The 26,703-nt window shown below is 43.7% G+C and overlaps 1 protein-coding gene across 1 annotated transcript in view; it reads right to left on the bottom strand.

The window, feature by feature from the left end:
- LOC144828119 (uncharacterized) overlaps window positions 1-26,703 on the bottom strand; it is a 116,181-nt gene that overhangs the window by 30,213 nt on the left and 59,265 nt on the right. The window contains exon 4 of the mRNA XM_078686239.1: window positions 10,448-12,184. Within this exon, the coding sequence (XP_078542365.1) occupies window positions 10,448-12,184 (1,737 nt within the window). The remainder of the gene's footprint in view (window positions 1-10,447; window positions 12,185-26,703) is intronic.

The raw sequence follows: 26,703 nt of genomic DNA on the forward strand, positions 1-26,703 counted from the left end.
TGGGTGGATGGGGATGGAGAAGAATGCGTTCTTGAGGTCGATGACGGAAAAGGTGGTGGCAGTGGATGGAATCAAGGTCAGGATGGTGGTGATGTCTGAGACCACAGGGTACTGGGGTACCACCACTTTGTTGATCTCTCGGAGGTCGATGATGAAACGGTATGCTTTCTCATCTCCCTCTCCCTGCTTCTTGATAATGGGCAAGATAGGGCTGTTGCAAACGTTGCTAACCACTTCCTCTACCACTCCTGCGTCTATCAGTGACTGGATAATCATTACCAATGCCTTCTCGCCCTCTGGCGATATCCGATATTGTGGGAGTTTTGGGAGTGTTGCGTCTGGTCGGACAGTAATGTGCACTGGGTCAATTAACATACGCCCTACGTCCGAATCCGCTTTTGCCCACAGATACGGAGGTAGAGTGTCAAGCAGGGACGCGTCAACGTCGGTGATGGAAAACATGTGTCGGGGGGGCAATGTCTAAGCAGAACGGGGTTGTCGTAAAGAAACACTCGAACTCCATCTTGAGAACACCTAATCGTCGCTCGGAAGTGTTTCAGTAAGTCAAGTCCCATAATGGCGTCAGGGCTATTGGAGGAAAGCAAGAACGTGGTGTCGGTGGTGTTGTTTTCTACGTCAAAGAGAATCGGGGCAGACAAAGGGTTGGTGGAGGGCGTTCCATCGAAACCTGTCGATGTTATGAGTGAGCCAGACAAGGGTGCCCTTGGAATCAGTCGTTTAGATAACGCACTACGTGTTGCGCCAGTGTCTACCAGAAATGGAGACTTGGTACCCAGGACCTTAGCAGTGACATAAGGGCCCTGCTGGTCAACATAGAGCTCGACTGGATCCCTCCCTCGCCCTTGGCTGTCCTATGCAAAGGTGTGAGTGTCGTCATAGTCAGATTGTTGATATTGGTTCTGTCTGGGTCGATCGAACGTATTTGGTCTGCTTGATCTGTCATTCGTTGCGTCATTTGGGGGCCCTCGTGGTGGTCCCTTAGGTCTCGGTCCGTTTGCTACATCCCTGGGGTCTCTGTTTCTGATCATTTCCAGAAGAACTGGGCACTGGGATTTCCAATGGCCAGTCCCTTTGCAGAAAGCGCACTGGTCTTCTCTAAGGTCTGTGCGTCCACTGTAGGGAGTCAGAGTGCGGTCCTGGGGAAATGCAGTCTTAGGGACGTTCGTCTGGTAGTTTCCTCGGTATTGGTCTCGTCCTATAGTCACCCCTTGCAGTTTGGCAATCATCACCCTCTCTTTTAAGTCTTTCTTCTTTTTCTCTGTCGCCCTATCGTCTTCATTTTTCTGATGCTCATAATATTGGGCCATTTGGAGAATCGCTGTAGGTTTGGAGGCTGCCCAACTACTCTCGCTGGCCTGCAGTTTCTGGGAGATTTCCAATGATAGGCCCTTAACATAATTCTGGACAAACAGATGGTGTCCGGTTGCAGTGGTCATGTCCTGGCCGCTGTAATCGGAGAACACCGTTTCAAACCGGGAGAAGTACTCCGATACGTCCTCCTGGGGTTTTTGGCGACAGGCCGTTACTATCGACCAGTCCACTTTCTTTTCTGGGATTTGGGTTTTTAATTTCTCTACGATTTTATCTGGGAGGTCTAGAATGGATTTCAACGGCTTTTGTCCGGGTCCCCGTTGTTTGTCCAGTTCATCGAGTTGTGACCAGGTATGTCCGAATAGCTCAAGGTGGTCGACTTTCCGGATTTGCTTCCACACATCAGCTGGTAGACATAACCCGAAGAACAAGTCGATGTCAGCCAGGGTCATGATCGTTGAACCCAGGGCTGTACCCAGTTCAGTATAGAAGGCAGTGGGGTTTTTACGTAGATCGGGTAGAGATTTCCGGAATGTCAGTATCTCTTGCCGGTCCCATGGCTGGTAGACCCAGTTGTACACTACCCTTCCCTTCGCATCTTGGTTGTTTGCATCATCGTGAGTCCCTGTACCTCGAGGAGGAACCCAGTAAGGGGCAGCCTCACGTATCGGCATCATGGTGTTAGATTGCTCGATTGGTGGTTCGGTCACTACGGGGGCTGTGGATTTAGCTCCCGGTTTTCGTTCAGTGAGGTGGCGGAAAACCTCAAGCGTACGCGTAAGGAGGTCCGACACATCGCACTCGCCCTCATCCCCGATATCGACCTTCCGGTACAGGGTCCTTAGGCTCTCGGGACCTTTGTCTCGATATCGGTCCTCGTATGCATTCAAGACATGATAACACAGTCGTACGGTAAAATGTCGTCTGTGACTCCCCGTATACGAGCTGAACATATCTGTGATGTACTCTTCATCATCCTTCCTTTCTACCAGTGTCCTTGCTATTTTGTCGATCCCCGCTCGCTCATCTTTGTCTAGCCTGTTTGTTCTTGCAGGGCCAGCCCCTCGAGTCTCATGGTCGTCTAACGTCGTTGTTGATGCGGGTTTTAATACAAGGGGTTCGGCCGGCACAGAGGCCATTGGGGCCGACGCTGTGGCGGTACCTTTGTTTGTACCTGGGGGTGGCGCGTGCTGCGCCAAGGGTTGAGAAGGGGCATATGGAGGGGGCATGTAGATGATAGGAGGACCTAACAGCAGGTCCTCATTGGCTTGTCGTTTCGAGGGTAAATCAGGGTAGAGCATGGAGGGGGTTCTAACCGGACACTGGCTTGGCGTTTCCCTTTCTAGTTTCTGTTTAGCTTTCTCTCTTTCCTCTATCTCCTTTTTTAGTTTCTGAGCAGCTAGGTGGGCTGCTTTTTGCAGCTCTTTTTCCAACCTACTCTCAGTTTTCTTTTTACGCTGTTCAGTTTCTTTTCGCCACATGCCGAAGCTATCAAGCATAGTAGGTGTTGTCTTGTTTTTACCCAGGGCAGTTTCTAGCGTTTTTATTTTATCATCATCGAAGGATCCTATCAGGGGCCATTGACTTTCTTGACCCTGTTTTGTATATTTATGCCATAGTTTACTATAGGCAATAGCGGTCAATCCATGCTTCATGAACATGTCCTTATTAGGGGTGCCTTCCAGTGGGGCTGGATGGTCCATCTCTAATAAGCGGTCCGGGCTAAACAGGCTACTAATCAGTGGGGAGAAGACAGACATGACGGCTCGTAACGAGGGACTAAAAAGTCAGCACTGCCTATCTTATCACTAGGTGCAAAGACTGGACAGAATATTTCTATTCTACGTTGTTTGCAGGCAGTGAATACCTCATGGATAAAAAAACCAAAGACCAATAAATAACAATGGGGAGAATGAGCAGGTCCGCAAAGATTTGCGTTACCTACCCTTTTCACTATCTGCAAAAAGGGTGGTCTCTTCCCTGTTTGCAGACAGGGAATCTCCAGGAAACAATAGTTTGCGAACAACAGTTCAATTTCAAGAGATTATTGAGTGGGAGGGAAAAAATAAGCACGGCTGCTGCCCTACCTATCCTCCACTGTTTGCAAAGAGAGAGCCCGTTGTTTCTCCGTTTGCAGACAGTGAATCCCTCATAGATCAAGATAACAAAAGACCGATAAATAACAATGGGGAGAATGAGTAGGTCCGCAAAGATTTGCGTTACCTACCTTTTTCACTATCTGCAAAAAGGGTGGTCTCTTCCCTGTTTGCAGACAGGGAATCTCCAGGAAACAATAGTTTGTGAACAACAGTTCAGTTTCAGGTGATTATTGAGTGGGGGAGAAAATAAGCACGGCTGCTGGCCTACCTATCCTCCACTGCTTGCAAAGAGAGAGACCGTTGCTTCTCCGTTTGCAGACAGTGAATCTCCAAATAAACAAAAAAAAAGAGCAATACTAGTATTTTTTAACAAACAGGCAATCAAACAAATTTCGCGACTTGTCGTGGTTACACGACCTTACCCGGACCGCATGGACAGTTTCCTGTCTTCCGAATCCAGCGCCCGATCTTCCTCTCTTCTCCGTTATCCTCGCGGCACTCCTGATGGTTCCCAGTCAGGACCGTAGATCACTCGAGAGAGGTCTGTTCGGACCCAGTGAAGTTCGGATGATCGGCTGTCAGACGAGGGTCTATCGGACAGACGCGTTCCCGATCGTTGCAGTCGTTCACTTTGTCGTCAGGACCTCTCCCACTGGATCCATGGGTCGCTGATGGGCCCCACGCTTGGGACGCCAATTGTGGAAACTAACTGGGGGGCACTACCAACCAGAATATAAGATCCTTAATTATTGCCCGGCGGTGTCGCCTCTTGAACCCACAAAGAAGTTAAACTATTGAAGAGGCAGGCGCTGGAGACTGGAAGGCAGGAAACAAGGTTTTTATTCGCTCCGGAGGAGAACACAACGAAAACGGACAGAAGGTATCGTTCTGAGGTGCTCTAACTGCATCCCTGAGGCCTGGCCTCTTATACACACGTTTATCTGTTTATTGCATGTAACACATTCTCGTTGATACTTTGAAGTACGGAAAGACATCTTCAGAATCCCCCCTTTCCCAGCCCGTTCCCACGCAAGGTTACAGTGGAAGTCCCCGCCCCGTTCACAACAGGTGATGATCATCGCGCAGCTGGATATTCCGTCGATTCACGGAGTGTGTGGGTTTCGATCGGATCTCGTGGGATGGGGGCTTTGATCATCTCGGGGGTCCTTTGAGGAGGGAAGCTTTCTATCGTATGGGGAGGGGCAAGGGATTGGTATCGGCAGAGCTAGGTGTCGGCCTGGGAACGGGGAAGACAAACGGGCACACGGGGAAAAGGGGTTTGCATCAAAAGGGCCGGAGATCATGAAAGGGAGGCAGGGAGGTGTCGCGTTGGGAACAGGATGAGGGCCTGGGACAGAGCAGCGCCGAAGAGGGGTTTATGACTCAAGGCAGGTGCAAGCAGGGGGTTGCCAGCGAAGCTAGGAGGGAGAGAGAGGCGCGCTGGCTCTCAGCGAGAGCAGGGAAGCCATGGTGCCCAAAATGGCGGCTGTTTTACGCGCAAAAAAAGGTTAAGGAGAGCAAGAGGGCGCCGATAATGTTGACGGTTTCAGCCTAACTTTCAACATGGCAATGAATGTGAGGACAAGTTTGGGGTTTCTCCTGAGGCAGGAACCAGCCTGGGTATCATCAAGGAGTCTGTGTTTCCAGAAAATGTAAATTGTTTTGCTATATGATATTATAATACTTTAGCTGCTTCAAGTAGAAGGGTGCATATGCAAAAGATACAATTGATGGACGGAATACTGGCCAATGCAATCATTCACCCCCAGTCACAAGGATCTGAGTTTAATCCATCATTCTTTTGCTCACCACACCACCCCAGTTTGGACCCAACAATATGCAAATCAGTCTTGACCCTGTTAGGTAGAAGGGTGACAGGGCACTTTGAGTCAGATGGGGGCTTCTTTCAAGAGAGGTATAAATGTTCCATGTTAAAAAAATGGGAGCTTAGCCAGACACCAGTTATGATAAAACCTCAGCCAAAAAAGTCTTTAGGGACTTATCCCCAAAACACTCTTTTTTTCTGAGATTTTATCATAACTGTGTGGTAGACCACCTGGAAATATTTGGACTTAGTGAAACATGTAGCAACAATTGTGGACGCCTTTTAAGCCTATGTAACCAAATTCCAAGTGCATTATTAAGTCTGCTTCAAAGTTTACAAAACTATAAACATTTTTATCAAATTTTCTGCAAAAAATTACGTTTATTTTAGGTATTTCAAATATTGTGTAACTATATCCATGGAGCAGCAGAGTTTGTTACAGAGAATAATATTGCAAGAGAAAGATGCCAAACAAGCAGTACTGAATGTCAAGCCAGTTCTGTGGGTCCTGAGTAAGTGAGGAGTATTGAGTAGTCCTTGTAGAAAGTACTGCCTGCTTTCCTTGAAACCTCAGGAACCAGGTTCTACTGCGAGCTAACCAAATACAACCAGCTACCTTTTGTTATGGCTTTGATTTTCAGGGAGAAGTAAGGTTTAAGTCACATTTTTGGAAAGTGATGTAGGCTTAGAAATCAGATTCCAACCAGATAACAAAATGAGAGCACTCAATAATTGCATTGGCCATGCAGTGATATATATCTTTGAAATTAGATAAACCTTTATTCTTATTAGGTTGAAAAAGTTAGTAACAATATGATAGCTTCACAGATTCACAGCAGCATGGCACACTCAGTGTTCATGGCTGGCATGAGGGGCTTCTGTGTGCCCTTGCACACGATAATGGGATTTAGTGCTGCATGTTAAGTTTATATTAAAATGTATAGAGCCTTATGCCACCGTTCTTGATTCAGTCTTATTTGTCCATTGGCGGCTGGAGCAGGTCCCAGTTGTCAGAGTGCTCCGTGGCTCCAGTGTTGGGTAACAGCAGCTCGCAGTTCAGGCAAGGCTACTGAAGCCATATGACCCCCTCAAAAATTGGCACATCAGACACAGAAATTCTTTTAGACTCAAGAGAACAAACATGGCGCAGTACGAAGGTAGGGATTTCTGGCAATCACCATCTCTGTGAGAGTACATCCCCACCAAGGATCTCTGAAGCCATTTTGAACTTAAAATGAAGTCACTAATGAGATTTCTATTGCCTACAACCAATCTTTGGAATAATGCTGTAGAGCAGTAATATGTGCTTAGACAAACAAACACCACTGGCCAAATTGGCTTGAAAGGTGGCCTATGAGAAGTTGTAAATGACTGTACAGTATAAAGCTGTGCAATTTGGATGTATGACGTTACAACGCATGCTTTTACCACGCATGCTGTTACAACGCAGTTTTTACAACGCAAACCTTTACAACGCATAGCGCTTTGGGGTGCTGGATAGTGAATAGTTTAATTTACTATTCCAACTCCAGTCCCCGTGGACACTAGGGAAGGTGTTGGATAGTAAATTAAATCTATTCCCTATCCTAGAGCGCCCCCCAGCGCAATGCGTTGTAATGGTTTTCGTTGTAACACATGCGTTGTAAAAGCACTGCGTTGTAAAAGTTTAATTGTAAAGGATGTTTCCCGTGCAATTCCAATCCTGTACCATCCAGGAGATGTCTTGCATAAGCTGAAGCCACCTCTACCTTTTCCTTAGTGCAAAGGGCAGACTTCTTGCCTTAATCCCTGTCGTAGGCTGCATGCATTGTGCACTAAGTGCCCAGAAGTTGCTCAATGCCTAGCAAGAGAGGAGAAGGGAAGGCAGCAAGATCCTACACCTGCATCGTAAAGGAGAAATGTATCTAATATCCAAGAACTGAAAGTCCAAACCACATATGTATGTACTAAAGGACAACTCCAAAAACAAATAAATGAATCCTTTGTGGACCTACACCAATAAGCCTGGTACATAGTGGCGTCATCCATCAGGAGAAGAGGTGATCTGTGAAACCTGATCTCCTCCTTTTTTCCATTCTGGAACTTTTCTGACCCAACCCACCTGGGAACTGCATAGTTGGATAACTACCAATGGATCTGAAAGAGCTCTATGAAAGTGACTAAGTGTGAAAGCACCTATACCCACTGAGTCCACCATAAGGTATTCCAGTTCCACTCACAGCATTTCCTGCTTTTGTATTTTCTCCCTACTGAAAATACCCTGTTAGACCTGGCATCTTTGGCGTTTTTTGCCTGTCTTTTTGCTTCTGAACATGTGCTGCATATAGTTTTTGCTGGTTTTAGAACTCTGGGCACTTTACCACTGCTGATCAGTGCTTACGTGCAAGTACTCCCTGTTTAAATTGTGATTATGATTGGTTATACATGATTGGCTAATTTTTTTACTGGTAAGACCCTAGTAATGTACACTGTGTGCGTCCAGGGCCTGTTATTCAAATGCTACTAGTGGGCCTACAGCACTGATTGTGTCACCCACATGAGTAGGCCTGTGACCATGTCTCAGACCTGCCACTGCTGTGTCTGTGTGTGCAATTTTAAACTGCTGTGTCGACCTGGCAAGTGCCCCCATTTGCCAGGCCCAAACTCTCCCTTGTTCTACATGTAAGGCACCCCTAAGGTAAGCACAAGGTAGCCCCATGGGCAGGATGCAGTGTATGCAAAAGGTAGGACATGTCCTGGTGTGTTTTACATGTCCTGATGGTGAAATACTGGCCATTGTGTTTCATTATCATTAGAGCTGCTTTGAAACATCTTACATGTGTAACTTCCAATTGGGAAGAGAAAGAGATTTGGAATTTGGTGTTCCTAAACTCACAATTTAGAAATACATCTTTTAGCTAAGTTGGTTTTTAAGTTGCATGTTTGAAATGCCACTTTTAGAAAGTGGGAATTGACAGTTTGGCTGTTTGTGCATTCACTCTAAACAGTCACACAAAGGGAGCTGAGGTGTGCCCTGCATATCCTGAGTGCTCATGACCAGGCTGATGGACCTTCCTGAGCTAGAGTGGTGGGAGGAGTTGTCACTGACACCTGAATAAGGCTTTACCTGTATTCACACAAAGCTGTCTTCACCTTTATGTAGTGTGTCTGGAGCCATGTCAGGGAAAAAACGGTCTTGTGCACTACAAAGACTTTCCTTTAAAGTCTGCCTACTTCAAAAGCAGAAACTGGTATAAGTATTGGAGCTGTGAGACCATAACTTCAGAACGCTCCCGGACTAAGAGGAGATTCTTCCAAGAAAAAGAGCTGGAGAAGCTGTATGCGGAAAACTACCACTCTGATTTGGCCTACTGATCGCTGCTTTTGTCTTGGGGAGTGAAAGAACTGGACTTTGCTTTCTGTATCCTGCTTCCAAGGTTCTCCAAGGGCTTGTGAGGGCTTGCCTCTTGCTAAGAAGTCTCAGGGCCTTCAAAGACTTCACCTACACCCCTGAAGCCTTTGCTGGGAGTTCTGACCTGCCAAGTGGTGCCAATTCCAGTTCTGGGCCCTATGAGGTGGCTTTGCTGCAAACAGAAAAAAATCAACGCATCACCCTTCAGCCCCTGTTTATCCTGACGCAGCACCACCATGCGGTTGAAAACCCAACGCATCACAGTGGCGCGGCAGAAGAATCGATGCAATGCCTGCTGTGCAGGTTAAAGAATGCCGCAGTCTGAGCCCTGAGCATTGTGTCTCGAACATCCAAGACTCCAGCTCGACTTCGACGTAGGCCCTACTGTGCGGCTGAAGGAATCGACGCATCACCTTCTATGCAGTTGTAAAATTGATGCAGCACCTGTTTTGGCACTGCCGCATCGACACAGCGTGTCCAAATTTTTGATGAATCGCACCTGTGCACCAAGTTCTTCATTGACGTTGGCCAACAGTAAGGAACCAAGGCCGCGTATCTGTAATTTGAAGCATCACCTCCCTTTACAGTAAGGAATCGCCGCACCACCTCCCCTGACAGCAAGGAATTGGCGCATCACCTCCTCTGGCAGTAAGGAATCGACACATCACCTTCCCTGCGTTCAAGGAATCGATGCATTGCTTTGTTTTCTGGCCTCTCATCTACCTGCACCTGTTTTCATCTTTTATTTTGACACATCCCAGGTACTTTGTCATAAAAGCAAAGCATCCATAGTTTCCTATGGACTGAACTGTTTTGAACCTTTTTAAAGTGCTATCTTGAATGTGTGTGTTGGATTTTTGTCATTCTGGTCTTGTTTTATACAGATGAACATTGGTTATTTTACTAAAGTGGTGATGTCCTTTTATAGTGGCTTCACGGTGTACCTGTGTGTGGTTTGTACAAATGTTTACACATTGCCTCTGAGATAATCCTGACTGCTTGTGCCAAGCTACCAAGGGGCGGCACAGGGATTATCTTAGTTGTGTGATTCCCTTACCCTGACTAGAATAAGGGTCCCTACTTGGACAGGGTGCAATCCACTGCCAACTAAAGACCCCTCATTTCTAACAGAACCATAATGCGTAATGGTCATTTTCCAACCTCTTAGACACACTTCATATACTTCAATGATAAACAGTCTTCCCTCTAGGCTTTCAAATGGATAACATACTTTTCGACCATTTTCCTTCATCTAAATTGCCATTGTTGATTTGTGATTCTCCTAACATATCTGGCTCTGTTAAGCTTTGACCCGTTTAACTTCCCTAAGGAGGATCACTTGTGAGCTAAAGGGATTTTTTTTGAGGGGTCGTTCTTTCTGGCAGCAATCTGAAAATCTCTGGATCTGGGCATTGTGTGATCCTACTAATGAGTTTTAAACTTTTCGCCACTCTCCTTCTCTTGTACAGCATCTTTTTATTATCAGTCCTTTAAAACCTTTAGAATATTCTTAGTATACATCAGATGTACAATACTGTTAGCTAAAACAAATGTGTTATTAATTATGGCCTCAGCAAGCCATTTCCATTTCTTTCAGGCTGCTATGATTAGCTACATCATACATTTGGGCAGTCTGGAAAAGAGGAATGTATGGTCAGATTATGTTAGTCTACTCATGTTCATCACTTTCCCCACTACAAATCAATCATCAGCAGAAATTCTTAATAAGGTTTTCAATATTCCTACATAGTTTGTCAAAGCTAACCATTTTAGAAAATAGATTGTAAGAGATGGGCTTACCTAAAGGCTCATGCAATGATGAAGGACGTTTAAAGGAAGAAGTTGCTTCTGTTTTAATGACTGGTGAAGCAAGGGATTTGTTGGGTTTCTCTGTGTTCACAGTAGGTTTGGGTTCCTGAACTCCAGAATAAGTCACAAGAGGAACAATTGAACCTCCTGGTTCTTGGTGCGCACTGCTAAGAGGTTCCAAATTTTTAACAGAGAAGGTGGTTAATGGTGAGGGATGCCCGGTTGACTCATGGTTTAGGACGTGAAATCTGGCTTGCTTGTCCATTTCAAAATAAGTGGTTGTTTGACTTTTGAGAACACTATGTTCACTTGTAGTGGTTGCACTAGTTTGGTCTGTGGCATTTAAGTCAATTTCCTGCCTTGTGATTGGTCCAACACTTGTTCCAATATCCTTTATATATGAAGAAGCATTTGGAAAGTCTGAAGTATTTCCTTTAATTGTGTTTAAAGACCAAGAGATGGGTGTCATTTCCTCATCTGGTACCACTTTCTGTGATTGGGTAGCATAAACTGGTCCCTGACCTGTGTGACTGGTTGTTAGGTTTCTTAGGTTTTTAGGCTTCTCGGGTTTTTCAAGCCTTTGAGCTCTTTGAGGCAGAAATGCCAACTTAGTTTCCACTGACACACTGATGCGATCATCGTCATTTGTGGCACCAAAAGTCTGAACATCACCATGCCCAGTTGTGGCCTCCCACACTTCATTACTTGGAGTAAGTAAACCTGATTTTTGCCTATTGCCCATGGTCCATGCCGTTGGAAGCAATGGGGTGATTTGTGAATTGTTGCTGTCAGAAGAGCCGTCAATATTGAATTTTCCAGCACTAAAAGTTGCATTTGACAGTGGAGTTTTGACGCTGTTGTGTCCAGACCAATGTTTTTCAGAACTCACAACTTCAGCCAATAATCTATCTTCTATAGTAGGTGATGTGAATTCCAAAAGCCCAAGTGTAGTATCACTTAAAGCAGTTTCTGAAACTGTAGTCAAGTTTATGGGCAATGGAACTGAATTTTGACTTTCACTCTCAGCTCTTGTAGTGGCAAAATCATTATTAACCGGCGGCGTGCTCTCCTGCACTATCTCGGTTAGCATCTCTTTGTATGAAATGTTTTCTTCAGAGGGAAATATGGTACTGAGATTATCTGCATTGTACCCTTTAGCTACCGGTGGTGAATCAGTGGCAAATGTACTAATTGACAAATTATGGGCCGTAGAAGAGGTATTGTGCACATTTAGCTGCGGTGGCCCTTGCCCTAGAGTTGCCCCATGACTACTGACTGGTTTTCCAGTGACTTGACTTAGTTCAGCTCTAGTTGGGCTCACTAACTGTCTCTCCACTGGCTGTGGGGGAACGCTTGCATTATGCAGACTTCCTTCCAAATGGCTTGGCACAGAGACCAGATATGTCCTATTGTACATTGAACAGTCATCATCAAGCTTGTAGCAAAAAACATCCCATTTTTCCAAGAGGTCCTTCCTGATGCCGTAGGAGATGATGCCAGTTTTGTTTTCGCCACACTTCCAGTTTCTCTGTATCCTTGGGTAAGCAACTTCTCCTGATAGGAGCCAGCCTGCCCGGCACTCCTCCAGCCCAGACGTGTATGCGACAAGGAGCTGGTCCAAACTTGCCATTTCAGCACCAAAATCCAATCTACATGACATGAGGGCATCATCAAACGTAAGCTGGTATCTTGTGTGGCGATCATAGTGGAATACTCCTTCTACCCGACCTGGAAAAGCAAAATATATTTAGTATACCTAGTAATACTTCAAGAGAAAACATTTTCACTTATTTTTCTGTAGTTAGTCATTTATTGATAAAACACCTGTGCCCAATTCACAGAAAGTGCATTGCAAAAAGTTAAAAAGTGCATAAGAGCAACTTAGATTTACTCCAGCCTCCCATACGAAGCTGGCGATGGATTGCATTGGAGAAAGGCACATGTGCACATGGAATTGTATTTGCTCAAGTGCAGCTTGAAGATCTTGAATATGCCCCTGGGTTCCCCCCAATTTAATTCAGTTGTAATTGTTTATAAATGTAGTTTAAGAAGGCTGATGTCAATTAGAGATGTTCAAGCAGATCTTTTCATTTGCCCAAACAAATCTTTTTGAATCTTTGTGAACCCATAATGCACAGCATTCAATAATCTCCATAACGGAGTCCATCTCTCTTAGAACTTTAGATAAAAAGATGTTACTCTCATTACTTCCCACGACCGCATTACCAGCAAAAAAATACGTTTATGAGAGCCATGTCCATTGTGGTATAGTATACAAGTTACAAAAATCCAGAATATTTATGATTACCTCTTTTTAATTGTAAACGTTCAGTTAAAGAAAAAGATAAAGTGCCTGAAGTAGTTTTTGGCGGTAAAAGCACTAGAGAAAGTGCTACATTTGGAGGAGAATTTAACAGCAAAGTTTCTCCACCATCGTGACACTGTGCACATTGCAGGGCAGATTTATCATTCTTTCACAAAGTGCAACGCAGCAAGCTACCTTGGAGAAAGGGCAGGAATGTGCCATTTTGGTCCGTTCCTAGCACTGGAGCACTTTCGACTACCTAGCGCCAATGCAGGCACCTTTGCATCATGTTGCAAGATTCCCTGTGTTGTAGGTAGGATTGTTTTTGTGCAGGAAGGGATACAATTCTGAAAGCCATTTTCCACTATGTGCATGGCAGAATGCAGCACACATGGAAAGAGGAAAAAAACTCACCTGGGGAGGCGTAGCATTTTGACGCAAGTTTAGCACTAATGGTAAATCTGGGAATGTGCCAAAATCCATGGATGGATGCTTAGGAACACTCACACTCCATCCTTGGAACACCTCTCTGCTGCAGAGTAATGAACGGCAGCGATTTGCACTGCTTTGCGTTACTCTAGATTGATCAAGCCAGGCAGGACCATGCAAGGTGGCCTTGCGTGGCTTGATAAATCACACATAGGTTTTGTGTCGCCCTTGCACCCCTTTCCGGGGCGCAATGGTGATGCAATTCCTTGATAAATATGGGCCTACATTCCTATGTTGAAGTTACATGTATTTTTCAGCTTTCCACAAAAAAACAGTAAGACAATAGACAGGTTGCGCCAATAAAGTACGTAAGACAAAATGACAGCTGGCGAGATGCTTACCAAGGGCCGCATTATGCAAAAAATAACACTGTTCCTGTTTGCACACTATTACAAATAATGTGCAGCCCTCAGGGCACCTATGAACTTGTGCTCCATGACACTTCCCTTATCATATCAAGTGTCAGTCAAACCTGTCCTGTTTTAGGAAACATCTCAAAACCTGGCTGGTTTCTTGCCCCCTGTGATATGATCTTTTACATGCTCCTCTTGTTCAGTACTGTATTCAGCAGGCCCCAGCGTCAAGATGCTTTCGGGCATTCACGCTTCTATAAAATGATTCAATTCAATTTCCCATATGACCTGCTAATCTTACTGCCTCTCCAACACACCGACTTGCGGCTAATCAAATCATAATTATTTCCATTATTTTTGTACCCAGCTGAAGTCACTATTAAAAGGAGGAGGAAAGACTACTGCACCTATTACGTACCATTACCATGGGGGGAGGTTTTTACTAGGGGCGGTAAATGTCGGCTGCTCTAACCAGGGCCGGCGCTAGGCATGGGCAGAATGGGAAGCTGCCCAGGGCCTCGCGCTCAGGTCAAAAACATAGGGCCTCCCTTCCACATGAAAGGCTTCATTAAAGTCAGGCCACATGCTCCTCCGGGGCCCCCTCCCCTTCGATCACTGCAATTTTACGTTTTGCTAATGAGGTGCCAAAGGCGTGGTGTCAGTCCTGGGATTACAGGCATGGGGGGATGGAAAGAATGGCCGGGGGTCTTGGGACAGCAGGGAAGACTATTGTGTGTGAGCAGTTCAAGGGCGGGGCTGTGCTCTGTTGAAAAGGTGCCATTTGCATTTCCACGCAACAAATGGCCCTTTTGTTTTCAGGATTGGCTGAACAGTAATAGGTGAGGAGAGGTGGCACGGTAGAAGAAGGAGAAGCCTTGGCTGGGCAAAGTTTATTGTCAAAGCACCACGCCTCTTCTAAGCCCAGAGGAGGAGGTCCCCACTTCCCTGGGTTTCCATGCATTGGATCAGGGCCCAAGTGTGGGCCCCCCTTCTTTTGGCCTCAAATCCCTTATCCAGCGCTGTGAGGCCCAGGGTAGGAGAGGCCCCTCTCTTCTGCCTTGCAGCAATGGATCAGACCTCGAGGCCCAAGTGTGGGCCCCCCTCCCCTGGGACATACAGTCATTATTCAGAACTGTGAGACCCAGGGTAGACCCCCTCCCCATCTCCTGAACTTCGTAGCACTAAAGTATGGCTTTGAAGCCCATGGGACGAAACACTTTCCCCTGGGCTTTGTGCACATTGAGCAGCTTAATACAACTGAGGAACTGGGTTAGAGTCCCAGCGTCTGCTGAACATCCTGTGATTCTGGGCATATCAATATTTCCACATGCCCCTAAAAAATGAAAATATCCTTTTGTAATGTAACCGGTGATCATGTAAAGCTCTCTAATGCCTTAAAGCTGAGTTCACATAATATAAAACTGCAAATCCCCTCACGTTCTGGAACTGTGAGTCATGTCTGACTTTAGTGCCACAGTCCATGTAACACAGCAGAGTTTTACATTTGTGGGTGCATTTGCTGTGTGGGCAGTCCAGAGAATTTTCACGTGCGCTGGAAATAGGGGTGAGTGGGGTGCTACAGCACCCTCTAAATAACCCTGCTGTTGTTCCAAAGGTAAAGGAGCAATAAAGATGCTTTTGAATTATTGCTTTTATGTTGTCACATTTGTTGTGTGTGTTGACATCTGGGTCTGTGGTGTACCCTGCCCTTTAGGAGATAAGTGGATGGGAGCGTGCGGAGCGAAAGTGCCAAGATAAAATATAGCTGTAGAGGGGAAATGAGAAGACTTCAAACGTGAGACAGTATGGGTTAAGACGAGAAAGAAGATCAAGAGGCAAGATATTGGAGGGAGGCTGAGAGAGGAAAGCAAAGGGGATAACTGAGAGAAGTGAATAACAGCAACACACTCTGACTATGGGGAAACAGTGTGCTTAGACCAGGAGGAGGCAAGGAAAAGTGTAAAGAAATAAGGTACATACCGTATAGGAGCCAAAGAAGGATATAGGTGCTGGAAGTAGGAGTGCTGGGGGGCAGCTGCAGTACCCCCAACTTTAAAATGCTGGAGTTTGGAAGGTGAATGAGCACTTAAGATGCCTGTAAATTTCAAAGACAGACATCAAATGTCAGGGATGTGTTCTGACAAATTGCTGCCTATTCTTTTAACATAGAGATTGTTTTCTTTTCTTTGATTGCAAAGTGAGAGGACTTTACAAATTGATCTATGTGGCAATCTTGCTGATGTAAAAGGAAAGGCTACAGGATGTCATTTTTTTCTAACACACAATAACATTTAAATATATAATGGTGTCTTGCGAGAACAGGCTGGCTTGGAGGTTGGTTGTATATCACTGAGAGGCCACCTGCCAAATTTCCCTGGTCCATGCAAGATGTGCTACTACAGCCCAAGTTTTTATTTTGATTTCTGGTACTTGTAGTTGTTTTTATGCCATTATAAAGCAAGACAACAAGTCCCGGAAATCAAAGAAAAAAACTGGACTGGAACAGCTCATCATGCATGGACCTGGGAAAATGGCAGCTATGAGGGCCCTGGAAAAGGCTAATGGGTGTTAAGAGAAAGCATCTTAAGAGCTTTGAGGGTTGTTCAAAATAATTGACGATCAACTACCAGGGAGTCCTCTGGGCCATAGCAACATGAAGTTTAACCATTAACTCAGTCTGGGAAATGCTGGTTAGTTTCACTATATTTTTTTGGGGCAGGTCTCCTGTTGATCTAGGACAGCTTCTTTGCAGGGGTTTTTATAATTTGTCCATATTTGCATTAGTGCTTTGACCTGTAAAGGACATCAATACAGAGCGTTAGGGCCTTCTTTCAAAGTCAGATTTTAATTATTATGTGGCAAGAAATCCAGAGGGACCTGAAAGCCCTGACCCTGGGTTTATGCTGTTTACTTTTCTTGTACAGCCCTTCGTGTTACTGAATATCCTGGGGCCGCACAGTCATAATGTATTGCTACAAAGCCCAGGCAAAGGGCCTTTCCCCTGGGCCTGGCATCCCCGGATGATGGACTCCAAGCCCAGGAGAGAGGGGCCCCTACATTAAGGCCCAATGCAGATATGATCTATCCCTGTGAGGCCCAGGAGAGAAGCACCATCTTCTTGGCCTCATACTGCTGCATTATAACTGCAAGGTCTCGGGCAGGTAAAATCATTCATTAAAGGGCAGCGCTGAGGCAAAGCAAGATGAGCGGCACCCAGGGTCAGGGCTTTCAGTGAGGCTGGTGCCTCTGAGCTTCAGGCCCTGCAGTAATTAAAATCTGATTTTGAAAGACATATATATTGTGCTTTACTTTGATATCTTTTACAGGGCAAAACACTGGTAGATATCCAATGACTGTAAAAAAACATTACAGTAATCCATGTCAGTCATGCCCGTGAGATTGCTCCTATTTATATTTCACACATGCTTAATTTGCTTCTCTAGGAGTACTACATTTTTCCTGGGTTTTGATTTAATATGATTTTTTAATGCAGAATATTAATCTTGTATTGTGTCCACAGTGAACTGACTTGCCCACAGACGCCTGTGTGAGTTTAGGTTGAGGGTGGGTGTTTGTAGTGGATCATACACGAGACCATTGGAGTGGAGTATAAAGGCTGTAGGAAGTTCTCGCAAGGGGCTGTCAGTGGGTCACAGAGGTGATTATAATACGTGCTCATCCAATCATGCTTGGCCTTCTGCAGAGCACACAAAGCACTGGTAACATGGCAATTGTAATTGTAAATGTATGCAATAGCGTGTGAATTAGATGAGGAGAGGTGGGTCAGTAGAGGAGGGAGCAGCCGCTATGGTAGTGCTCACTCCAGTCTTTATCATCAAAGTACTTCTGCAGCTTCAAAGCCCAGGGAAGGGTTTCCCACTCTCCCTTGCCCCTTAGCAGGGTGATCATGGCTGCGAAGGTCCAGGGGTTGTGCCCCCCTTGCCTGGACCATGCAGCTAATATCCAGTGGTGTGAGGCTGAGTGCAGGGAGCCACCCACTCCTGGGCTACACAGTGCTACACTATGGCTGCGAAGCCCAGGGGCTGAAACCCACTCCTCTGGGCCTCACAGCTCATGGAGCTTGATGTTGTGACCTGTCTTTGTTGAGGTATCGACCAGTGTTTTAACTTTCAAAGGATGTGAATACAGAGCTAATCCAAATAACTGGGGTTTCGAGCGCTGCGAGGCCCAGGAGAGGGGCCACCCGACCTTTGGCAACACAGCATTTGATCATTGCTGCGATGAAGCCTAGTGTGTGGTGGGGGGGCTCTCTGGGGCTTGCCGCTCATCATCCAGCGCTGTGAGGTGCAGGGAAGGGGGTCTTCTCCTGGGCCTCATAGCATTGCAGGGAGACCCACAGCAGGTAAAAATATTCATGAAAAGGCAGGGATTTGAAAGGAGTCTATATTGTGCTCCATTTTGATATCCTTTACAGTACCAAACATTGATAGATATCTCAACAATGCCTGTAAAAAAGCATTATGATAACCAATGTCAATCATGACAATGAGGTTGCTCCTATTTAAATTTCACGTCTTGCTTAATTTGTTTCCCTAAGTGTGCTCGTTTATCCATGCATTTTCTTTTTTTGTATTTTTGCTATACAAGATATCAACCTACTGTTCTGCATACTATCAACTCATCTATAGGTGTTTGTGCTAGTTCAGGTTGTGGGCGAGTGACTAAAATGGGCCATGATTGAGAGCCCTGGAGTTGAGTCTAAAGGTCGTGTGCAGTTATCACAGAGCCTGCCAGTGGGTCACAAATGTGTTTAGAATACCTGCTCAATCAATCTTGTTTGGCTCCTCTGTGGAGGGCAGAGGGCAATGGTGGCATGTACTAATTGTACTTGTAATTATGTGTAGAAACGTGCGAAGGAGGTACAAAGGGACTGTTGAAAATTGACTGACCAAATGGAAATACAGTGTTCATAAGTGAATGGCTGTGATGTGCGTTTGTGGGGCAGAATGGTAAAGTGAAGCAGATGCAAGAGAATATGTGCAGAAGGAGAAAGTGAAACGAGGGTTCAGAAAAGAAAGAGTAGGGCTGAAATATGTTGATTGAAGATTTCAGAAAGATGTGGTTTCGAAAAAAGTCAAAGTCTTGCAGAGAGGTGGCAGAGGAAAGTAGTGTGAAGAGGACAATAAGAATGATTCTGTCACTCTAAAGGGCACTACCCCTTCCACATGCCAAAGACGCACCAAACACACAATATGCCTAGACCACTCTTTTTTAACACAAACACAATTATTCAAGGTACAGAATACTTTTTATTGAATTCTGACCAGGTATTTATATTTTATACCTTTGACTTTCTTTTTTACTTTTAAAGATTTTTAACAATGATTAGCAAAAGCAGGACAAACTGTGCATATATTTACAATACTATACATAACAAATTAAAACAACAAATATGTCACAATATATCTACACTAAATCAAATCAGCAACATCATCACAACAAAACACCTAATAAATTGATGTATATTTGATTTCAATCAATGAGAGACAAAATCAAAAAAAGGAAGGAAGGAAAAAGGAGGACAGGAGGAATACAGTCAAATTAATGAAACTATTTCATGATGTCTAAGCTGACTAGTATTGGTAAATGGCTAGTATAAACCAGTTGATCCTCCAAATGTGTCTCCAAATGTGCCGACGCGTTTCGAAACCAGGAAACCAGTTCCTGGAATCTCATCAGGGCCTTTCTTTCTTTTGTCAAATTTAGGCGATGGACTATGGGAAGCCTGTCTTATTATGATCGTAATTGTTCTTTCTTTCTTAGGCGGTCACAAGCGCTCTGGTGGTATGCGGCAGGCAGAGCTTTTTATTCATGTTTGTCCAAATTTCTTTTCGGTTCTTCGCGTTAACCTATGTGTTTCCTCAACGCATTCGAAGGCTGCATATTGGGGAATTCTAAAAAAGGGGCTGATTGTATGCAGTGAATCATACGATGCCTCTAAGCCACACGCACTACCATCCTGATATTCGAGTCTCTCAAACAGATCAGACAACTCCCGCCAGACCAGACCAGACCGCCTAAGAAAGAAAGAACAATTGCGATCATAATAAGACAGTCTTCCCATAGTCCATCGCCTAAATTTGACAAAAGAAAGAAAGGCCCTGATGAGATTCCAGGAACTGGTTTCCTGGTTTCGAAACGCGTCGGCACATTTGAAGACACATTTGGAGGATCAACTGGTTTATACTAGCCATTTACCAATACTAGTCAGCTTAGACATCATGAAATAGTTTCATTAATTTGACTGTATTCCTCCTGTCCTCCTTTTTCCTTCCTTCCTTTTTTTGATTTTGTCTCTCATGGATTGAAATCAAATATAAGCTGCTTTGCTGTGTTTGAGACAGCAAAGCACAGGCTTGCAGTCCCCTTGGGAGTGCAAATCATCGTTGCTCAGGCCAATCCTGAAGCTGCTCCCCCGGGTTCGAACAGCTTCAGGATTGGGCGCAGGGAAGTCTGGGAGAAGCTGCCTGCAGTGGAAGTCTAAGAGTAGCAAAAGATGGCGATGCGGCAGGCGGCAAGTAAGTTCTTTGTTTTATCCTTTTTTTATTGTTTGTCGTCTCTCCCCCTGGCCCTTCCCCTCTCCTCTGACAGCAGCCGCTACTGCTATAAGAACATAATCAGCCTATGATGACGCTGGTCAAAACTGAATAAAGAAATATGAATGAACTCCATAGTCTCAAAAGAACCGGCCATAGGTAAACATCCCTCAGCAGCAAATTCCATAATAGAAGAGTGAATTAAGGACTCACTAAATGAAACGATTCCTATCACTATTATAAATAATGGAAATAATAGAAATCAGCTCATTGCTTTACCGCCCACCGGGTCCCCTAAAAAACCTAAAACTCTCCTACCTGATGGCTATCAGATATTTCCATCAGAAAATTAAAAAGGCACAGGCAGCATACTACAAAGCTATAATGATGAATATAGTCGATGTCCCGAGGGAACTTTTCTGTAGTGTTAAGTCACTCACTACTCTAAAAGATAAAAATACGCTATCTACCCCTACAGTATCACCCTGCAACAAAATTGCCGTGTACTTCCAAGATAAAGTTGATGCTATCTACAGTAACCTACAACAGACAAAAAAAGCCTTGTCTATTCAGCCGGGAACACATGTTCTGCCGGAGGAGATGACAAGTATCTCAAACTCCCCCCTACCACAGGGGAGTCACTCTCAGCACTATTTAGCAAAGTTGAATCCGGATCCCCTGTGTACCCGGCACCACCTCACATTCTGCTACAAGGAGCACAAGATATTCTCACCACACTTCTTGATCTCCATTTATCCCTTTCCACTGGAGTAGTTCCCTGAACTTGGAAACAAGCAGTGGTTAAACCTCTGCTAACGAAACCTCTCCCTGTGTAGTCATTATCCGCTCCGCTTGGATAAAAATTCCGTGGTGTCAGCCTTACATATGTTCATCAGTCCCTTTGCAGTCAATAGCCTCTCCACTTTGAGGTAAAATTTAATAAAGGCTGCTATTATTTGTGGAGACTCGCCTTTCATACAAAATAGTAAGCGACATGATTTGATACCGTGCAAATAAAAAATTATTTTCAATAACATTTTTCTTTCTGTTAATAAAATCGGGCAGATAAATAGAATGTGTGTCAAACTTTCTTCATATAATTGGCATAGTCTGCACTTTGTATTTAATGGTTTTGGTTGCCATTTGGGGATGTATTCTAGTGTTTGAGATAGGTCAAATCGTAAATGTAGTAACTTACTTTTGTGGAACGATCTAAGTAATGTTTTATTTCCGGATATGTGGCTCCCTGTGGGTATCAATCGCTGTCCAGGCGTGCCGTCTTTTTCTAAACTCTTTGTCTTCGAGCGATGACAACCTCCTCATTTGTTTGTTGATAACTTTTTTAAAGGAGTAGTGTGGAAGTACAATATCTCATAACTCTTTGGCTTTCCGATTTTTTAATGCTGTGTCGAAAGCTCGGGTTCAGTTGTTCGGATTTTGATGTGTTTTACTTTGGATTTCTTTCCATATCAGAACATGCATTCTATTTTAGTCAGAGGATCTTATTAATGACATATATTTGATCAATGAGTCTGTTTGTGCTAGTTTTTGATTTATTAGCCCACATTCCAATCGAATCTGAGAGGGGGATGCACTCTGTGGAAGCTGGAATAAAAGTCTAAGGGCTAGGGGCCCGATGTAGGTGGCCATTACCGGTCGGTAACGGCCGAATTCGGCCGTTACCGACCGGTAAATGGGTCATTGAGATGTAGGGGGCTATATTTTACAGAATCGGTAAATTTACCGATTTGGTAAATTTACCGATTCTGTAAAATACCGAATCGGTAATTTTACCGATTCGGAAAATTCCTGATGTAGGTAGCACTGTTTCCAGTGCTACAGGCCTTTTAGATTCGGTATTTTACCACCCAATCCAATTGGGTGGTGAAATACCGAATCCAGGTGTGCATGCACATCTGTGCATGCACACCTGTGCCATGTGACACACAGACATGCCCTTAGGGCATGTCTGTGTGCCACATGGCACACATGCCCGTCTTTGGGGTGCTAGAGGGTGTCAAAGTGACACCCCCTGCACCCTTGCAAAATTCGGTATTTACCGATTCGGTAAATACCGAATCGGTAATGCCCATTGATTCCTATGGGCTGCAATGCCCATAGGAATCAATGGGCATTACCGATTCGGTATTTACCGAATCGGTATATACCGAATCCTTCTGATTCGGTAATTGTAAAAATACAATTACCTACATCTGCCCTCCTCTTTTTTACCACTTCTTAAATACCGATTCGGTATGAATCGATATTTAAGAAGTGGTAAAAAAGATTTACCTACATCGGGCCCTAGATGTAGGTAAACTACATTTACCGATTCAAAAATACCGAATTTTACCAATTCGGTATTTTAGAATCGGTAAATGCTATGTAGGTAATTACTCGGTAAGTATTACCGAATCGGTAAATACCGATTTGGTAATTCAAATTCATTCCTATGGGCCTGTAGGCCCATAGGAATGAATGGGAATTACCGAATCAGTATTTACCGATTCGGTAAAAGGGGGGAAACATTCAAGGGTAGCAGGGTGTCACTTTGACACCCTGTTGCACCCCTGAATTGTGCATCGGTGCACATGTGGCACACATACATGCCCTAAGGGCATGTATGTCTGCTACATGGCAATGTTATTAAATGCAAAAAATTGCTTTTTTTAGGGTTTTCGTAATTTACCACCAACTTGTTGTTGGTGGTAAATACCGAATCCTTACAGGTGAAAAGCACTCACTTGAGGGCTTCCTACATTTCAGATTTGGTAATTTACCGAATCGGTATTTAAGAATTCGGTAATGTACCGAATTCTTAAATACCGATTCGGTAAATTACCGAATCTGAAATGTAGCCACCTACATCCCAAATGCCTAATACCGGTCGGTAACGGCCGAAATTCGTAAATTTCGGCCATTACCGACCGGTATTAGGGTTCCTACATCTGGCCCTAAAAATCTTATTTTGTGCTGAATTGAGGAAAGCCCCAAACGTACCTGGGAATTCTTCAGTGCCATAACAAAGTGTTGGAATGAATGTGGCTTGTATTGCAGCTAGTAATGGCTGAAAGGTCGGACTTTGCAATTTCCGAAGTATTCGCTGGAATGCTGAGATTAGGGAGGCGATTCATGGTTTCAGTGTGCTCTGATGAAAGTAATGTGACTGCTGTTCTTGTAGTCAAAGGCCGAGATATTTGTATGATGTACCTCGGAGAATTGGTCCCCCCAATGACCAGCTGCCCTTCTTATTTAATATCCTGCCAAAAATCACTACCTGTGTTTTTGTAAGATTGATAGCCATTAAATTTTCAATGCAGTAGATGTTTAATTGGTTGAGTAGCTTTTGTAGGCCCATACCGGTTAGATTCATTAGGTCAAGATCGTCAGCACATTGTAATGAGGCCACTTTCCTAGTTGCTAGTATTGATGGATGGGAGTTGGCCGTTTCTTAATAAGTTCTAAGATCCACCACAAACAGATTGAAAAGCACAGGCGCTTAGACACAGCCTTGCTTCAGACCTCTCTTTATTGTGATTTTGTCTCCAAAGTTGTTATTTTGACTAGGTTTAACCTGGGCCCAATTATTGGTGTACAGAAGCTGAATTGGGTGCAGTCAGTTTGTTGGGATATCCCAATTGCACAGCTTTTTCAATTATAGGTGAGGCTTAACGTGGTCAAAAGAGTTTGACAAATCCACAAAATGTGTATAATGTTCTTTCTTTGAGACCCATATGTCCGCGATCATATTAAGAACTACCAAGTTGCAGACAACATCTAAAAATATGACAAGACATACTGCTAAGCTATACATCAATTACATTTTGTAAAAGGGTAACTCTAGACACTTTCAATTATTGGTGCTCCAAAACTTTGTAGTTATGGTCATTGAAGTACAGTGACGTAAAGTTGTTTGCCCAAGATACTAAATTTGGCTTTAGTGTGGAAGCTGGGATTTCAGGTCTGGCTTTTTATCACAAAGCCCAGTCTAACCCTTTAATTACAGGAGAGGATAATGCTTTGTGCATACCTATTTTGCGAGGGCTGCATTTGTAAACTGTGTTCAACATAATTTAAATTATGCAATTGACTTAATAAATGTACATAACACTAGAAATATGTTGGGTAAACCATGTGTCATTCAATCACAAAATATTATCTGCTCTTTTAGCATTAAGGTCTCCAGCAAACTACAAGAAATAAACAAGCACTTGCAAAGCTACCCGATTTGGCCTTGGAAAGCAGAAGCGGTCATTTTTCCCAATTATTTTTTATTGTACGCACACACCAAAAATATTAAGAAAAATAAAACATTCCAACATGTAGACGTGGTGGCTATTTGTTTGTTATGCTTGTAATAAAAATTTATTTAATACAAATAAAATTATTGCATATAATTTTAGCAAAACAATATGGGTTCTTCTAGAAGGTAGTTATACTTAGAACAACTGCACCACAGGCAAATGCTATTCTTACTGGTGCAAAGAAACTGTGATATTGACTTTGAATTAGTGTAAATTGATGACATAGGTTTAACATAGCAGGATGGATATTGATTGGATATGGATTATCTAGTTGTTAGATTTAGCCACAATGGGAAGTGGAATGATTAGATCTATAAAAGTAACACCATTCTCTCATAGAGATAGCCAGAGATGCAGCATGATTTGCAAGAAAGTTGGTTGCCAAAGCTGTTTCACTAAGCCTATTTGTGTGCAAGGCTCAGGTTCTCCCGGCATTCTCTTGTGGTGAAACCTAGGGGCGCATAACTGTTCATATGTTACTATAACCATATCCATATTCATTTGCATACGTCTGCATGTTATTCATCACTTAAATAAGATTTATGAAAGCTGTAATAGGACTCCTCAGAGCACATCAAACATGCCAAATCATTTTGAGCTGAGGTTATCAGCAACTCAGGCAAGCACACATCTTAAACCTCTAATTAGGTTCGCTGGTGGAGGACTCTAAGACCATGAAATTTGTAGAGAGCACTGAAGGAAAATGTATACATCAAGGGTAGCCTTAAGATAGCTGAAATTTGTACCTAGCCATTTACAGTTGCTTAGTATGGACAATGTTTGGAGTGATCTAATAAATTGAGATATAGTACATACTGTAAAATCAACTTGCAACACATTGTAGCAGCGTGTGAACAAGGGGACCAACAATTTCTCTCAAAGAGTGGGATCCTTTAGCATCACTAAAATCAGAATTGGGTCGGGTCTTATATCCTCCAAATGTGTGGCTCCTACATATAATTATCTTGTTTAATGATGAAGAATCATATGGGAGGAGGCTAGAAATGGTGTCTAGCTCTGGTATATAGTGGAGCCAGACTGCTGTCTCATGAAGAGCATAAAGATAAGATAGATGTTCAATCCAGGCCTGTTAGGTAATTCCTATTGGTAATGTTGTTGCCTTGGTGCGGCATTTTAATGCTGTTAAATGCTAAAATTGTTGGGAGGTTTTTTGATGCCACAGTTCTACGCAATAAAAGCCACAACAAAGTGGCCTGTTTATGTCTAAAGACAACTCAGTATCTAGCTCTCCTCTTTCTCGAGGATCTGGTTGATTTAAGTGGACTTGAGGAGGTTTGCTTAAAATGCCTTTGGGTTCGACTACTTTTTTCCGCTCTTCCCAATTCTTTATCCCTTTAAGTTTTGTTGTTGAACCTCAATCGCAACAACAAAACCATTCATACATGTCTCAAATTTCAAAATGGTTTTACTCTCAATTCCATGACAAAGTTCAGCAAAATTTACTTTTCATGAAGGAATGAGATATTTCTAGTGCTCTAATACATTTGATTACATGGTTTTTGTATCGCCATGCCCACCCTTTAGATTTCAATCTGCTAATTCTTCATGGGGAAAAGCGACTTTGAGAGATACAATTAGCTAATCCCTGAATTGGGCATGAGAAAGAACCACAAAAAGTTCGTTGGAAGATGTCATGTAATCAATTATTGAGGCATTGAGGCATTGGTGGCTCTTGTGTGGATTGTCTTACATGTGACCATTGACTATCACACAGCGTATTATTTTCAATTTCTACAGAACTGTCATCTCTAGCATGTTTGCTTTAGTTCCCTAGGGAAACAAAGCTGTTGTAATTGTCCAAGCTTCTTGCATTTTAACATCTCTGTGTATTTCAAACACAAGATTAGGAATTTTGCCATCAAAGTTACTGACTATTAATACCCGACCAGCTTGTTCCTTTTACAGAGTTATTAACTCAAAAATTGACTGTAGTAGCACATTTTGGAGAGACCCTGGGTAAATAGAGGTGGCCTTAGTTCGAAGAGGTCTTGGGTAAGTTAAGCCTTAAGTCATGAAATGTGTTACTACAAAAGTTTAAAAACGTCTTGATTCCACATATAGCTTACTGAAAGTGAAAATGTGATACCTCAACTTTCATGACCACTCCTAGAACTTGACAGGTTAGCTCATCGCCTAGTAAATCTTTATTTGAGAAATATGAATTACATAAGTATCTTGTAGACAGATATGGTCTGCCTTAAGCTGTTTAGAAATGCCA

Source organism: Lissotriton helveticus, chromosome 4_1 (genome assembly GCF_964261635.1).
Source record: "Lissotriton helveticus chromosome 4_1, aLisHel1.1, whole genome shotgun sequence".
NCBI lineage: Eukaryota > Metazoa > Chordata > Amphibia > Caudata > Salamandridae > Lissotriton > Lissotriton helveticus.